The sequence below is a fragment of the Terrapene carolina genome, unplaced genomic scaffold (genome assembly GCF_002925995.2).
Source record: "Terrapene carolina triunguis isolate 2854851 unplaced genomic scaffold, T_m_triunguis-2.0 Scaffold68, whole genome shotgun sequence".
NCBI classification, from domain to species: Eukaryota; Metazoa; Chordata; order Testudines; family Emydidae; genus Terrapene; species Terrapene triunguis.
In genome coordinates this window covers 859893-875675 of record NW_020664419.1, presented here as the reverse complement: position 1 = coordinate 875675, position 15783 = coordinate 859893, and the positions used below count along the sequence as shown (strand labels likewise).

Below are 15783 nucleotides of genomic sequence, written 5' to 3'. Positions count from 1 at the left end.
CCAGCAACTGGTCCTCTAGAAAGAACGTCCACTTTACAATCAATGTGAGCAATAAAGAGCTTCTCAGAACAATCCCAGTAGAGACCAGAGCTAACAGATCACGTGGACACCTCCCCTCCCATTCACTTATCCACATACCACCTCCCAGCCCACGTGTGTCCCCAACAGCCAGACGGCAAGTACAGCAGTTGCTTACGTGGTGAGGTACAAGATAGAATCGCATGTAAGCCTCGGTTGAAAGATTTGGAAGTCGAAGGTCACTATTTTGACTTTAATTTCTTCAGAATTTGCACGTGAGTCATTACTTAACCAGCTTTTGTGGCTGCTGAACTAGGAGTGCAGAAGTGTTACATGGACTGCTGGGGCTACAGAAAGGATCTAAACATTGTCAGAGGCAATTCACAGGCTGTAGGCCAACGCTCATCACGGAGTAAGTGAGTATGGATCTCATATGCTTGCCCTCCGCCCCCGCCAAGGCTACCTTGCAAACTCTGCAATGGAGTAGTTTATATGCTGCACTATAGCTCTGGACTCTTCAGAATCATATTCCTAATAAATGAAGTATGTTCTTTTCCAGAAATTAAATGACCAGAAGTAGTAAGAGACACTCCTTAAGCTGCATCCAACTGGCTCCACTGAGCACAAGATGTTCACAAGAGAGTTTAGTTATTATGTGTAGTATCGCCTCCTGCTGGTGGCACTTCACTGACACTGAAAGTTAAGGTTTTTGATAAACTGTAGTCTCTGGTGCTGATCCCACGAGGTGCTATGTCCGCAACCCCTCGGAAGATGGTAGATACCTTGCTGAATTGGGCCCTTTATTACACACACACAGATCTGAATGTTGCTTTTCTTTGGGTCTCCTGTAGGATCTGAGACAGCATTTCCCATATTACAGAGACCAGGCCATCCCATTTCTTACCACTGCTGGGGCAAGTTCTCTAAGTGTACATGAGGCATGGAAACAGATCAATTTCTATTCTTACCATTTTTTATTTGTACACAACTGTGGCATCTTCTGGCTGCTGGGAAACCTGCAAAAAGAGCATGGTCATGAATATCAAACAGAGAAATCTAAATGCCACGGAACAGCTCAGCGCTGGGTCATATAGATATAAGCCAGTTCCTTCACTTGGGGGAGGAAAAAAAAATCGATTCCCCTCCCTTCTTTTAAAATGCCCACCACATGGCTGCCACGTTCATAATTTCCAAATTCTCCACTTTTCAGGTTTCAGCAGTAGCTACTCTCCCTCCCCCACAAGGGCCAACGTGGTTAATGTGAGTCTAATCCACTTTCCAGGGGCAGGGGAGAAGATCTCACAGATCCCCACCTCCAGCTGTGATCTCTGGATGACAGGAGTCAGGGATCTGTAAGCTAGGATCATCCCTACTGCTAAAGGGGCTGGGAGACTCCAGAAGTTGGGGGGATGCTTTTTCTGGGAGGAGCGGGGAAAATGACAAGCCAGTCTGGCTCTGGCTCTGGGGATGGGTTGACCACTACAACTCTACCAGTTTACGACAAGGTTAAAACTGCTAAAAAGACTTCAGAACGCTTCGTTCCAGCTGCTGGAGTAAGGACGTGAGCTGAGTTAGGTACAGCAGACCTGTTCGTACACGGCAGCGTTACAAAAGGCTTTGAACTTCTGAGTGCCATCAGCTACGAGGAGGCAATCTTCCCTGCCATCCTGTTTACATAAAAGAGTAAGAAGTCTGTAGTCCCAAACTTACCTATTTTCTCATGAGGTCTCGTTGCAATTTCCTCCCAGGTGTTTGTTTCAAGGTTGTATGCATGGATCTTAAGAAGGACAAAGGTGACACATTAGCTCATATGGTGCTGTCAGGATAAAATTAATAGGGAGAGGGAGCTACCGGCACGAGACCCAATCCTGGTCTGGTGCGGCGCACCCTTCAGTCCCATTGCCGTCAGAAAGAATTGAGGGTACGCAACACGTTAGAGCATCAGGAAACTATCTTCAGCTGCCATACGCAGTGCCAAGCATGGCTTATCTTTGCCAGCCACGATAAATAACTTTCACCCTGGTTTTGACACAAAGAGGTATCACAAAACAGTGCCCACAATAAAATCCAGGCAGAAAAGCATCATCACAACACACAAGTTTGACAGTCTGTAATAGTTGTATCTAGTCTGAAAAAAGAGTCCCACGGTTGAAGGAAAGAAGCACAGAGTTTAACTATATCAGTCCTCATTTCTATTGTTTAAAAACATAATTTCCCCTTCTCCCCGATCCCAGCAGAAGTTAGTTGCATCAAGATATACTTATCTAGGAAGAAAGATACGAAGCACAAAGAACAGGGAGATGAGGACAAATCATTTGAACTGTGACAAATATGAAGTTTTTGAAAATGTGGCATCATTTAAAGTTCTCTCCCTGTCCATTAAGTGTCTTGGCATCTAAAACCTATTTCCTCCACAAAAAGAGGAAGTGAAGACAAAGTATTTACCATTAGAAATTGAGCACAAGTCAGGGGCGGAGGGGAGAAGGAGTACAGGAGACAGTCAGACAGACACACACCTGAATCCCAATATCATTCAATTCCTTTTAATGATTCCAATCAATGCCTCCTTAGTTTGGCACATATGGTACATCTGGAAAGTTGTTCTAGCAGAACATCGTTTTCCTTTAACCATGTCAAGAAGTTGATCCTTATCAACAGAACTACAAGTTACTTTGGGAAACTGTTGTGATTGCTGAGAATCTACCAAATGACTTCTTAATTTGGGATTCACCACAACAAACTGGTAGTAAACTCATTCCTTCACAATTCAATATTTTAAATCACGCAGACATTTATACTCCTGAGGGAATTCGCCGCCCAAAAGAAAGAAAAATTCTGCAAATTTTATCTGTCGATAAATAAACTTGGAGGCTCCAGCATGGCAGTGGGGAACACAGGCGACCGGCTACACAGAGGTGGGAGATCACCTTGCAGTTCCTCCGCCCCCCAGGACATGGACTCGGCAGTGAGGCTGCACCCGACCCTGACACAGCGCAAGTGCCGGGCCTGCCCCAGAGGTCCATGTCCAGCAGCAGGGCATCCCCCGCAATGATTTACCGATCTGTGGGCTGCTCCGGGTGCCCGAAACAACGCGCTTGTGCTGCTGGGGAAGGGCGTGTGACTGTTCTTGTGGCTTCCCTTTGCTTCCCCATCAGAAAGTCATTTTTCCACAGGGAAGCAAAGAAACCTGCGCGGGACAGGAATTCTGCACGTGCATAGTTGTGCCGAATTTCCCCAGGAGTACATTTATAACAGGCTCTTCTCCCTTCTTCTGGTAATCCCAATTCTTATCACCTTCCCTAGTGTCAAACTAGGGTGGCATGCTGGGGATAAAGAGAGAGTGCTGATTGTGCTCTGCTCTGTCTCAACCCCTCCACTGCCAAATGCCTAGGTCTTTTCATTTATTTATTTTGATCTCTTTACCTTATCCAAGGAATAAGCGGTCCAGGAAGTTCCACCTCCCAAGATATAAATCCTCTGACCATCATGTGCAATTTCATGTCTGTACCTGAGGGTGCAAAGCCAGCATCACAAGAAGTTAATAACTCCCTTGCAGTCCAGAACTGAAAGCTATTCTAAACATGACTAGCTTGAGTGGCTTAGGCTGATACAGCCTAGCTCTGCTGTCCTAAAGCAGTCTCCAGTGGCAGGAGTTTTACTTGGGTGCTTTGGGATCTTTCATGAGCAACCCAGGCAGCAAACCCAAACCCTGAGAGAAGTAAGGTATTGTTGCAACTGTCGTGCATAAAACTAGCTTGATCTTCTTCTGATCTCTGACATCACATTACAGGATCAGATGAGAGATGGGTCACATACAGCCTCCTTTCCTCCCCCACACTTCACCAATCAGACAGCACAGAGCCCTGCAACTGTTCTAGTGTTGTGCAGTCCAGATTTAGTGTCAAGATTGAGGCGTTTGCCACTTCCTTCATGGGATCCATACACCAGAAGTGCAAGTCTTCAGACACACACGACTATTGCTAATAAACACGTCCATTAGCTCTTTCCATTTTTTCCCACTTCAGACAAGTTACAGTGTGTTCCCTAGTCACAAAGCCCTCTTGAGATCATGCATTTGCCATTAGAGCAGAGAGTAGTTTTTCATATCAAGTCTATCATCCATTTCCTTTCAAAATGTGCATCTTGGAACAAACGAAAGCTTGCAGGGAATATAAAACCGTCAGCGTCTCACCTCTCCTCTGGCATGTCACAGTGCATGTTGTTTGGTTTCAGTTGTATCCATTCCCTAGTGTTAAGGTCTAATTTATGTAGATCTGTGCTATAAATGTAACCAGTTGTTCCTCCAAAAACATATAGGGATCCATTAATGATAGCCATAGCCTGGAAGATAAGGAAAGAAAGAAGGCAGGCCTATTAGAAGTGACGTGTTAGTTCAGGGAGCGAAGGAAGGTGAGATTTCCTGCTCTTCATGACCCATGTATACGCTAGAAAACTGGCCTTTTGTCACTTACAAAACCACATTTCCAGAAGGGATGCAACAGAGGAGGGGAAGAGGCAGCCAGGAGCTGCTCACCAGAGCCTAATGGAGTCACTGTAGATGTGGACAGGTAGCTACTTCCCATAAAATGGGGGTGGGGGTGGCTTCCCCATGGGGAAATGAATGCCCCTTCATGGAGAAAGCCACATAAACCCAGCAGGTCACTTGCTCAGTACTAGTCAGTCAATGCAGAATGGGGGCTAATGACATTTTTGCATGAAGAGTCACAACAAAGGGAAGGAGAGAAGATCATAGAATCACAGAATATCAGGGTTAGAAGGGACCTCAGGAGGTCATCTAGTCCAACTCCCTGCTCAAAGCAGGACCAATCCCCAGACAGATTTTTACCCCAGTTCCCTAAATGGCCTCCTCAAGGATTGAACTCACAACCCTGGGTTTAGCAGGCCAATGCTCAAACCACTGAGCTATCCCAACCCTCTAAGAAGTTGATTTAGAACAAGGCTTTTCATTTTAGAGTAGCGCTAAGGCCCTCCAGACTGGTCCCTCAGCAGCAGTTAATCACCAACATACTGAGCCCTACCCCGAGGTGCTTACATTTTAAATAGGCAACCCCTACTGCACTGGTTCTACCGGTATCCTGAAGCGCACTCTAGGGCGAGGTTATCATATGCAGGCTTTAAAGCAGGAGGGAGTTTGAAGGGAATTTGAAAGGAGAGGGGCACCTGGAGCGTGGAGGATAAAGGAGTTCTGAGCCTATGGAGCAGCACGGGAGAAGGCAAAGATGAGCGACGGGGAGCATAGATCATAGAATATCAGGGTTGGAAGGGACCTCATGAGGTCATCTAGTCCAACCCCCTGCTCAAAGCAGGACCAATCCCGACAGATTTTTGCCCCAGATCCTTAAGTGGCCCCCTCAAGGATTGAATTCACACCCCTGGGTTTAGCAGGCCAATGCTCATACCACTGAGCTCTCCCTCCCCCATGAGCCAGGATTCCTGGCAGAGTGGTAAGAAATGAGAGTAGCGATAGAATATTAAGGGGAAGAAGAGTATCACAGATCCACAAGATTGGTGCTCGGGCCCCAACAGTCTCTAGGCAGAACCCCTTGAGTGTGCCAGACCTCCAGGGTCTCACGCTTGCTCCAGAGCTTCCCCGCCTCCTTAGACTGGACATCGGGGCCATCAGCAGCCCTGCTGCACAGCGGGAGCTCCGTTTAGTGAGTCCAACTGAAGCAGACTTGTACAATTGTAGGGAGCAAAGCACCTCCTCCATCAGCATTTGCAGGGTCACTAACCTGGCATTGTAACACAGAAGAGTTTATTAGTCGATGGGAACATGGCATAGGGAAGTCATTGGGTAGCACAGAGAAAAGCAAGTTCCAGCACAGTCCATCTGACCTCTCTGTCCCAGTTCAGGTGTGTGTCCCCAGAAGCCCTCAGCAGCCAACCCTTAACCACCCCCTACCGCCTTCCCAGTCCTTGTTCTCCAGCTAGGCAAACACGGCTTGGTTTCCTGCAGAGAGATGGGCCATCTAAGGTCATTGGTTGCTAGGTATTAAAGTCCTGATGACTGGATTTACCAGTCTTCTCAGATACTCCACTGATATGGGACCTAAGGTTCAGACAGCTAGAAGCCATTCCAACCGGTCTCTCTGAGCCTCTGCAGAGAGCAAACCACCCTTTCTACCCCCAGGTAACCCTGCAGTGCATAGGGGAAACTGAGGCACACACCGGCTTCAGAAAAAATATTACAGAACATTCCCACTGTCACATCGAGAAGCTTAAATTTGATATGAGAGGCAAAATGAAGTATGTGGAAGGATTCAAAGAGGGAAAGCGACAGTCTGAATAGCAAGCAAGGCACTCAGAGCTGCTGAGTTCTGAATGCACTAAAGACAGATCAGTGCACTAGGGGCTGTTTGAACGTTCAAGTCCAACCACAATTAACCTTGTGAATCTGTACTGGGCTGACCAGCGACCAGAATGGGGAGGGTTTTATCACAGACATATAATTAGCACGTATCAGTGACGAGGATGAAAACCCTTTGCATGGCAAACGACGCATGCAAGATGGCAGACAAGGCAGCCTTTACAATTCCAGAGGGTTAAATGTCCACCCATTTACAGCGTTGGGCAAAGGTGCGGTCAAGAAGGAGGTAGCACAAATGATCCCAGGCAGTAACAGAGATGTGGACACTTCTCTGGCACACAGGCAGTATCTTGCAGCCCAGCGAGTGCCGAGCTGGGGACGGTGAATACGCTTTATACATCTCTCTTGGGGACGGTACCTAGATGCAAGCGGAGAGGACATCTGCTATGTGTGTGCATACGGGGATAGGTTGTACTCATCTATACCAGGCTATTTAACCCAAGATTTCTCACGAGTGGTACCACAAGAGTGGCTTACAAATAAGAATATTAGATGCGTTACAGAGAGACTTTACTATCTGACATTGTGGTTTGTGAGCATTAAATCTTCTGAAGTTCCCATACCACAGAAACTGACAAAAAACAGCCACAGAAGCTCCCTTCCATTGGTCGACTTTGATGCACTAACACTGCATTGGCCAATCCACTTCCATTAAAAACTTCCAAGCATGGATTCCTATTGTTCTACCACCGACAAGCCTCTGTTAGACTTTTGATCTTTGACAAAGTGTAAGGGCGGGTCAGCACTGGGAACTTACATTGGCATAGCTTTGTCGTTCACGGGGTGGATTTTTCACACCTGAGAGATGTAACCATGCCAACCTAACCCCCCGGTGTAGACAACGAGGTTGACGAAAGAATTCTTCTGTCCACCTCACACCATCTCCTCTTGGGGAGGTGGATTTCCCTATGGCAACGGGAGAACCCCTCCTGTCGCTGTAGTGAGCGTCTACCCTGAAGCGCTGAAACTGTGCTGCTGTAGTGTTCTAAGTGTAGACACACCCTTCGAAGGACAACTGTCCTGGCCACAAGCAGAGGGGAGGGGGAAGGCACTAGACAAAGAACCACTGAACGTCCAATGAACAGGTAGCTTAGCACATGCAGATCTTCTAAGCGAAGTGGGGCAGAGTTGCACCCCATCCATTTGGGGCATTAGAAGGCTACTTAATAAGGACTGCCTTTTGCACCCTAGGTTTCCCTTGGTACCTGTCCATATATTCGATTGGGTTTCTTCCCTCGGCAGCTGAGCAGGGCCCATCGCTTGTACTTCACGTTGCAGACGTGGACGTCATTGCCGTTGCTCTCCCCAAATGGGATCCCGGTGCCGCCAAATACCAACAGGTTGTTCCCATGCAACACAACTAGGAAAAAGGAGCACAGGTTTGGGTCACATGCCGCGCTGGGAGAACGGACAGGGACTGCGCTATTATTGTCTCTGTTGAGAGGACGAAGAGCTAGCATTTCAGGCATGCGTTTAGGGAAGGCAGAATACTCTGCATTGAGTGCTCGTCACCTGCAGATCTCGGAGTGCCGCACAGGAGAAAGGTAAGGAGGCTATGGTGACAGGGGCCTACAATTTCAAGGGCAGCTAGTGATTTGGGAGGTCAATTTTTGGATGCCTTAAGAGGGCTGATTTTCAGCAAGCGCTGGGCACCAGTCCTCTGAAAGTCAGGCCCCGTCAAGCTGTCTCAAGTTGGGCACCCAGAAATCACTCCTCATTTTAGATTTATGGCAGGCCCTTTAGGAAGCAAGTGGGTAAGATGAAAGAGGGCGACAGTACTAGTGACCTACCCACAGACACACAGCAAGTCCGTGGGAGAGTCAAAACGGAGCACAGCTCTCTCGCTTCTCTCTTGTGCTCTAGTTACACCACGTTGTCTTTACATAGATGGATCTGCACAGCACTAGGGCATTCCGCTAGAACAGATTTCACACACGGTAACTGAATTCCCGTACTCACGTGACATGGATGCTAGTTCTCTAGGCATGTAGCCCTCGGTGCCCATTTGATGCCATGCGCCTGTAGCAAAGTTATATCGCCAAAGTTCCCTGAAGAGAGGGTAGTCTTCATTCTCTGGCCCGCCAGATTCATCGTAGTCCGGGTTATACCCTCCGAACACGTACAGGTTGGCGTTATCTGCTACACAACGGTGGCCGCTCCTTGCTGGTGGGGCTCGGTGACCTGCAGCAGGAGGAAGTTATTTTTACTAAGCATATACAGAGTGGAGAAAGCAGGGTCAGCAAGATTTGGGGAGCCAAGGAAGGAAGGAGCTAGGTTTGAATGTTTTGGGGGGATCAAAGGCGGACGCTGCAGTGGATGAAATTTCAGCTTCCAACTGGAACAGCTCGAGTTAAACGGCAATTTTTATTATTGTTTTGTGCGCATGCACATGCTAAGGAGTTGATATTTCCATTATGAGAAGATCCGTCTCTCTGCAAAGGTCTTCTCTCAACACCTTGTCTTCAAGGGCCTGCATGTTACACCTCATCCTAGACTACCCTATTCGTCCAATCAGACCTTGCCTATTCAGATGCTCTGTTATACATCGGACATCCTCCATGATCTTTCAAATCCTTCCTCGGAGCTCCCTTTTTCGGGTTTCATTCCGGACACTGTCCCAAAGGTTTATATTAAAATGCTGAGAGGGAACAGTGAACATGCCATGGTTTAGCCTCACTTCTTCTTTAATTCCTACACTACCCTTTATCGTTAGCTCCTGCGGGGCTGTGTCTAGATTGCAAGCTTTCAGGGAGGGACTTGTCGCTTGTGTGTGTCTGTAAAGCACCTTGCACATCTATGGGACTGAGTTAAACAGTAGCTAATTAAGCTTCAGAACAGCACAGTAACAATCTCCTGATAAGGCCTTTGTGTTGGTCTAACAACACTGCCTGGAGCACAGTAGGGAACCCAAGAGAGAGCACAGGCTACATGAGAGGGTAGGCAATTGACCCGAAGATCTTCGCATGCCTGCTCCTTCCCTAGAGCATAAGGTAAAAAGGTCAGGGTGCGGGCAAATCCAAGATGACCCCACATACTGAAGATCATGCTGATGCCAAATAAAATTTGGATCTACATGCTCTGCGTAGGCCTCGTTCCTACTACTAGGCAGCAACAACTTTGCCACCACGCAGCAGAGCTGTCATTAACGCCGGTTCAGAGTCACTCTCCTGTGCTCCCCCCGTTGCCCTTGTGCACCACTCCACGCTCACACAGAAGGGAACCCCAGCACAGGACAACACATGAATCCCTCTCAGATTAGGGGCTAAAATGTGGGGGTGAGGAGGGATAGCACCAAACAGAATAAGCTCGGTGGCAGAGACAGCAGCAATTTTACATCTTCCTGATAGATTAAAGACCACAGGCTAAGACCTGGGACAGCCACATTCTTACTGGAGAGTGACACTTGAAATCGTCACTGCCCATGGACAAGCGATCAGAAAATAACGCTCAGCTTGTTTTAGTTCAATACACACGGAGAATCAGGCCCAGTCTTGCAGCTATGACCAGACAGGATGCTTCCTCTTCATGACCTGGAGCCACAGACAATGTGGCTAAAATAGCTAGTTGTGCTTCTCTAACTCCACCATTTTCCTGAAATGCCCATTGGTAAGCATCGCCATCTGCTGCTTTCAAAACGTCCCCAGAGCCACCTATCTCTAGGGCCTAGTCTACACTGGCGGGGGGGGGGGGGAAGTAATCGACCTAAGATACGCAACTTCAGCTACGAGAATAGCGTAACTGAAGTCGACGTATCTTAGTTCGACTTCCCTCGTGTCCTCATGGTGTGGGATTGACGGCCGCTGCTCCCCCGTCGACTCCGCTTCCGCCTCTCGCCGCGGTGGAGTGGCAAAGAGATCGGGGATCGATTTAGCGCGTCTACACTAGACGCGATAAATCGATCCCCAATAGATCGATCACTACCCGCCGATCCGGTGGGTAGTGAAGACATACCCTAGGAAAGCTAACAGCAGAAAGAGTTTCCCAGGAGCCCCTCTTCCAACATCATTCTGGATAAGCAAAGGGCTGTTACTCAGGGAAAAGACTTTTAATTGCATTTCTAACTCAGTGGACCAGTTTATTCCAGCAGTCAGATGTTCTGGAGCTGAACATACAAGAACCACACCCATATAAGAGCGAAGTCCCAGCGTGCTGACACTAGTATAGGCAGTGAAGATAGCATCACCTATAGCTCAGATTGCCTGACACTTTCCTTTATAAATAACCAAAACCAGGGTCTGATAATTTTAGCCATTCAAGTTGAAATTTCCCACGCTAGGTGTTTGCCTCTGGGCTTTTCTATATGTAAGTTTCAGCTAGAACAGTTCAGCTGTTTCCAAGAAAGAGAGTAGGGGAAGTGTTTGATCCTTTAAAAAAAAAAATCTTCCAGCCATCGCTGAGAAGCTGTAGCGCCTCCATGCTTTTGGCATAGGGAGATGACGTTTGGCAGGAGGGTCGCCCTGGGGTCAAGCATGTGCCTTTTTCCGTGCCTGTGAGAATTTGCCCAAATCTGACCAAGTTAAACTGAAAAAACTTCAGTTCACACATGCTCAGAGAGTCAGAGTTTAGCAGCTAAATTCGCCAAACATTCTTTACTGAAGATGCTCCATCTGTGGACTGAACTTTTCTAGCAACTTCTAGGAAATTTTGCAATTTTGGCCTTAATCTCTCAGTTTCCCACATGCAAAATGGGAATGCCACCATGTAATCTCACAAGAGCATCATGAAGATATAAGCACTAATGAAGTTGAAACACAAATACTATGGGGAGACCACCACAGAAATGCCCAAGAGGAAATGACTAATTTTGTATTCAGTGCAGGTTTTGGATGGTGTACAGTAAATGAGACCGGGGGCCTGATACTGAATATGGAGAGTAAAGAGAAACACTGAATAACTGCCCATTTGCTGAATGAAGCAGGGGTCCTAAGGCACATGTACCAGTCATCATGAGACCTGCACCTAGTGTGTTTCAATGATCAGTTTTCTACACAGGATAGATGTCACATACAAGGTAATTTGGCAAGAGTATAAAAGTGCTCTTGTTTTGAAGTTGCAATCCACAAAATTCCCCATTTTAGAAAGTCAGATCAACAAGCAACATACAGATATGGACAAGCACACCTTAAAACACCTGTGCTTATACACACCAAAACCACAAGCACTCCTTAAGCAGCATTTGGAAAGCGCAGAATTTAGAAGAGGTTCCCATCACCCACACAGTGATCTGTGATCAGCGCCACCCACCTGCTCTGAAAGACCTCTTACGGACCTTTAGGATGGGACGAGACCGAGGGAAGCGTCTAATTAGGACCAATCGTATTTTCTTCTTAGAGCCTGTTACCACAATTACCAGCAATGAGTCAGATACATACACACAGCAATAATAGTAGCAGCAGCAAGTTAAGCATCAAGAAAAATATAAAAAGCATTATCACTAAAGATGGTGCAAACTATCAGTCCAGAAAGGTTAACAGGTTTTAACACCCAAAAGAAGCAGATGTGCTTAAACTGGTTCCCAGTCTGACAGATTAAGGTACAACTATTGTGTACACTTGTTCTGATCAAATTCAGTAATCAGTAGTGGAGTGCTGCCACCTTGTGGCTAAAACTCATCAGCTGTTTTATGCGGTTTCTAGGAATCAAACTGCTTTTCATAGCAGTCATCGCTCACAAAGCCAATGAGCAGCAAGTGGGGGATAAAACCCAATGAATTGGTAAAAAAAATCTTGTCACTAGCTCCATCTGTGGCACGTGTATTTTAAAGTGTGCATTACACTGATGAGAGAGATCCCTATGATACTATTCTGAATCATGTTTTTCAGTTATCTGCATTAATCAATCTCTTCCCCACAGGGAGAAATCACCAGAAATGGACTACAGTTATTGGAATACATCTCAAGTTCACCAGCCCCAATTGTCTTTCCAATGTGTTCATGAATTTGGCAGCATTATGGAAATTAAACAAGATGTGACAGTTTGTTAAAAGATCCATTTGTATCCCTACAGCAAATCATTGGAATGGTTTGATGCAGGTATGTATTTTTAACACGCCCTATGTTACAGTGCCAACAGGATTAACATGTGACGCTCATCCAGGTCAACTGGTTAAGTTTGGTTTAGTGTACATATAGGTTTAGCGACGTGATCTCAGCACTGGGGTCAGAATGGCTCAAAGAAAAAGTGGGTTTGATCCACGCTTATTATCAATTACCAAATAAACATCAAAACCAAATATTACCAAATAAACATCAAGCCAAATTCATTCAAATTCTGTTGATACAGACATGGCTCCCATTTTATCCATCTGTCAGATCTCTTCCAGGTATTGAGACCCAAACTTGAGTAAAATAGAACAAATGTGACCAACTTCCTTTTTCAATTCCCCCCACTATTAACATTTTACTCTGCATTGCTGACAAGGTTTCATGCTTCTGGAACTGCAAAGAAAGCATTTACAGTAACTGAAATGCTTTGCAGAGCTGAGTAACATACACCAGCATGTGTGTTGAATAAAGTAAGAGGTTTGCATGAGACAGTGGTAAGTTAAAAATTGCATACAGGATGCATTTTGGCCATCATTAACATGAAAGACAATTCCCTACCAGGACTGGCCTCATGTACAATACTGCTGTCCTTGTTCAATATAATGTTATTAGCCAATGAAGAAACTATACCAAATGTTAGTGCACAAACAAGAGTCACCTGATACATGTGTTAAGTCAGTAACCAAAAGGCTATTGGCCTCAAATCTACATTAATTTATTTAATTAAGATTATCTGATGCTTTAAAGGTGATCTGCAAAGGGAAAAACTGAAACCGATCCTTTTTGGTTTGCTTATAATGAATACAGTCTAACAGGAGTTTGATTCATTTGTTTAATGTCAGAAGCATCTTCTCTTCCTTGTTCACTTTTTTGCTGGAGGTTTCTTTAGAGGACAAAGAACTGGAATGGGAGTTCTCAGCCCTCAACTGGAAGGTCCAGGGCATGGAATCTTTTCAACAAAAAAAACTTGTCTTTCAACTGCTTGTCAGGCATTGAATTAAACTGATTTTAGAGCTTGAATAAATATCACTTCCCCTTTTACTTCTTTGGTATTTTTGATATCATAATCCTACCATCTCTCCATTTGTCCATAGAGTCTTCCAGGGAAAATAAGAAGATAAACCACCTGTATTTGTATGTAAAAGACAAGCAGAAAAGAAAAATTTTAAAAATCTCAAACTTTTGAATATCATAAAGCAATCACGAAAAAAAGCAAACATTCTTTGCAGGTCACCTTTAAACTTAGTAAGATAAAACCCATAATAAAGCTCCATATTAACTACAGATCAACCAGGAAGTCAAGGGAGTGCTTAGATACAAATAGATTGGAGTCCAAATTCCATCCTTGGTTAGGCATACGCAGAACCCAATGGAGTTAATGGGAATTCTGCATAAATAAGCAACAGCAGGATTGAATCCACATACACCTCTACCCCGATATAACGCGACCTGATATAACACGAATTCGGATATAACGCGGCAAAGCAGCGCTCCAGGGGGGCGGGGCTGCGCGCTCCGGCGGATCAAAGCAAGTTCGATATAACGCGGTTTCACCTATAACGCGGTAAGATTTTTTGGCTCCTGAGGACAGCGTTCTATCGAGGTAGAGGTGTATCTGTATGAGTCATTCCAAGATCTCACTCTCATAAAGAGATTAAAAACAGAGAGTGATTTATTTGCCAAGATAAACAGGAAAAGACATCAGAAGGCAACATTACCATCCAAATAGGTTCTTGCCAGTTCAATTTCAGACTATACAGCTACTCATTCAACTTTTCATTTGCATCTTTAAAACACCCTGACACCTATCCGTGGTACACATTGCTAATCTGGGTACCAATGCGTTCCCATTCCTATTATCCCTCACCCACGCCCTCTCCATTGTGGACAGTATCTACCTGTTTGCTTTGTCTTTTGAAGGAGTTAGAAAGCTCTTTAGGCCAGAGCACTGCCTTTTACTACATTGATGGAGTCCACTGCAATAGGGATCTCAATTCAGACTGGTTCCTCTGGGTACTCTAGTAATATCACCACCACCCCACCAGCTGACAATAATTGAATCTTAGACTAGAGCCACTTCACCATCTCCTTTGCGCCTTTTAGCAAATCCCCTTAGAGCAGTAGTCTGGAAGCTAAAGTAGAGGATTTCCACTCTATGCAAACAGGTAACGCTTGGGGAACCTGGAGCTCCTCTTACTTTGCTTAGAAGTATGCTTCAAGTATATATGAGAAGCCAAAGGCTTCGGAGAGAAGAATGTTCCCCGCCTGGGCTCCTTAGGCAACCAATCCTTCATACTGTACTGGCCCTTTCTACTCTCAGAAGTCTGGGAAAAGATGGTATGATATTACGATACAATGGGTTATAAACTGACTCATACCCCTCTGATAAACACCATTTCTGCTAAGCCTTAGATCAATTTGCACCTGAGTATGAGAGAGGGGAAAACTCCAGTACGAGACGTCGGATATAAAGTTACTGATTTGTACCCCGTCACCTGCATTATGCAAGGAGTATATGAAGCATGTTGCTAGTTTCAATGCAATGAATATCAGAATAGGAAGTGATTGAAATGTTATGCACTTGGGGGAGGAGGGGGGGGGAGAATCATTTACACAAAATGGCTTCAAAGTACAAAGTTCTGCACAGGAGAGCAGATTGTCAGTTCTGCTTTCCCAGTTTTAAGGCTCCAAAGCTAATTTGGTTGACATAAAACCAAGCAAGGCAGCAGGAACTTTCAGAGGAGAAGAACCCAGGCAAACAGCGTGACATTGAAACCCTGCCACATGGCCATACCTCAACAGGGTTCTAAGATAGGACTAGTCAAGTCACTTTTCCATGACGTGACTGCAGTCTAAAGTCAACTGGATTTTTTCCCACCCATATTTCAACCGCTCTATATAAATTTTTCTCATATATAATTGAACTGCAAGGCACAAAGAAAGCAACTCAGCCACTGAATACAAGCAGCAAAAATGTACGGTAAGAGGGACTTCAGGCAGAGCAACAAGACAAGTTTAGTGGACAAAGGAATTTGCCTTCCATCTTTTTTATCTAAGGAAAAGAAACGCTGGCATCCTGCCACTGGCCAGACTTATACAATAAAGTAGTAACTGCCACATAAGCTAACAATCTCTCCCCTATTTAGGAAGAGGTACTATATAGTGTTTGCCTAGTATCCCTTAACTCTTCCATTAGGATTTTCATTTTCAAAAGAGAGGCCACTTTAATCTAGTTTTTGAGACCAAGTGCCTGAAATCCAGTCAGTGTCCCTTTATCAGGGCTGAGTTGTTAAAGCAGAGCTTAACTGAAACACAACAATAATTAATCAACTC

At 45.4% G+C, this 15783-nt stretch overlaps 1 protein-coding gene across 3 annotated transcripts in view; it reads right to left on the bottom strand.

The window, feature by feature from the left end:
- KLHDC10 (kelch domain containing 10) overlaps positions 1-15783 on the bottom strand; it is a 37233-nt gene that overhangs the window by 6796 nt on the left and 14654 nt on the right. The window contains exons 1-8 of one of the 3 annotated variants that reach the window (XM_026648581.2): positions 13524-13568; positions 11651-11740; positions 8366-8587; positions 7612-7766; positions 4211-4359; positions 3442-3526; positions 1729-1795; positions 987-1034 (exon numbers count right to left, since the gene is read on the bottom strand). In XM_026648581.2, coding sequence (XP_026504366.1) covers positions 987-1034; positions 1729-1795; positions 3442-3526; positions 4211-4359; positions 7612-7766; positions 8366-8587; positions 11651-11740; positions 13524-13542 — 835 coding nt within the window. In that variant the 5' untranslated portion in view covers positions 13543-13568. Of the gene's footprint in view, positions 1-986; positions 1035-1728; positions 1796-3441; positions 3527-4210; positions 4360-7611; positions 7767-8365; positions 8588-11650; positions 11741-13523; positions 13569-15783 lie in introns of those variants that run through there. The other 2 variants (XM_024193095.3, XM_026648580.2) reach the window with 2 other exon arrangements.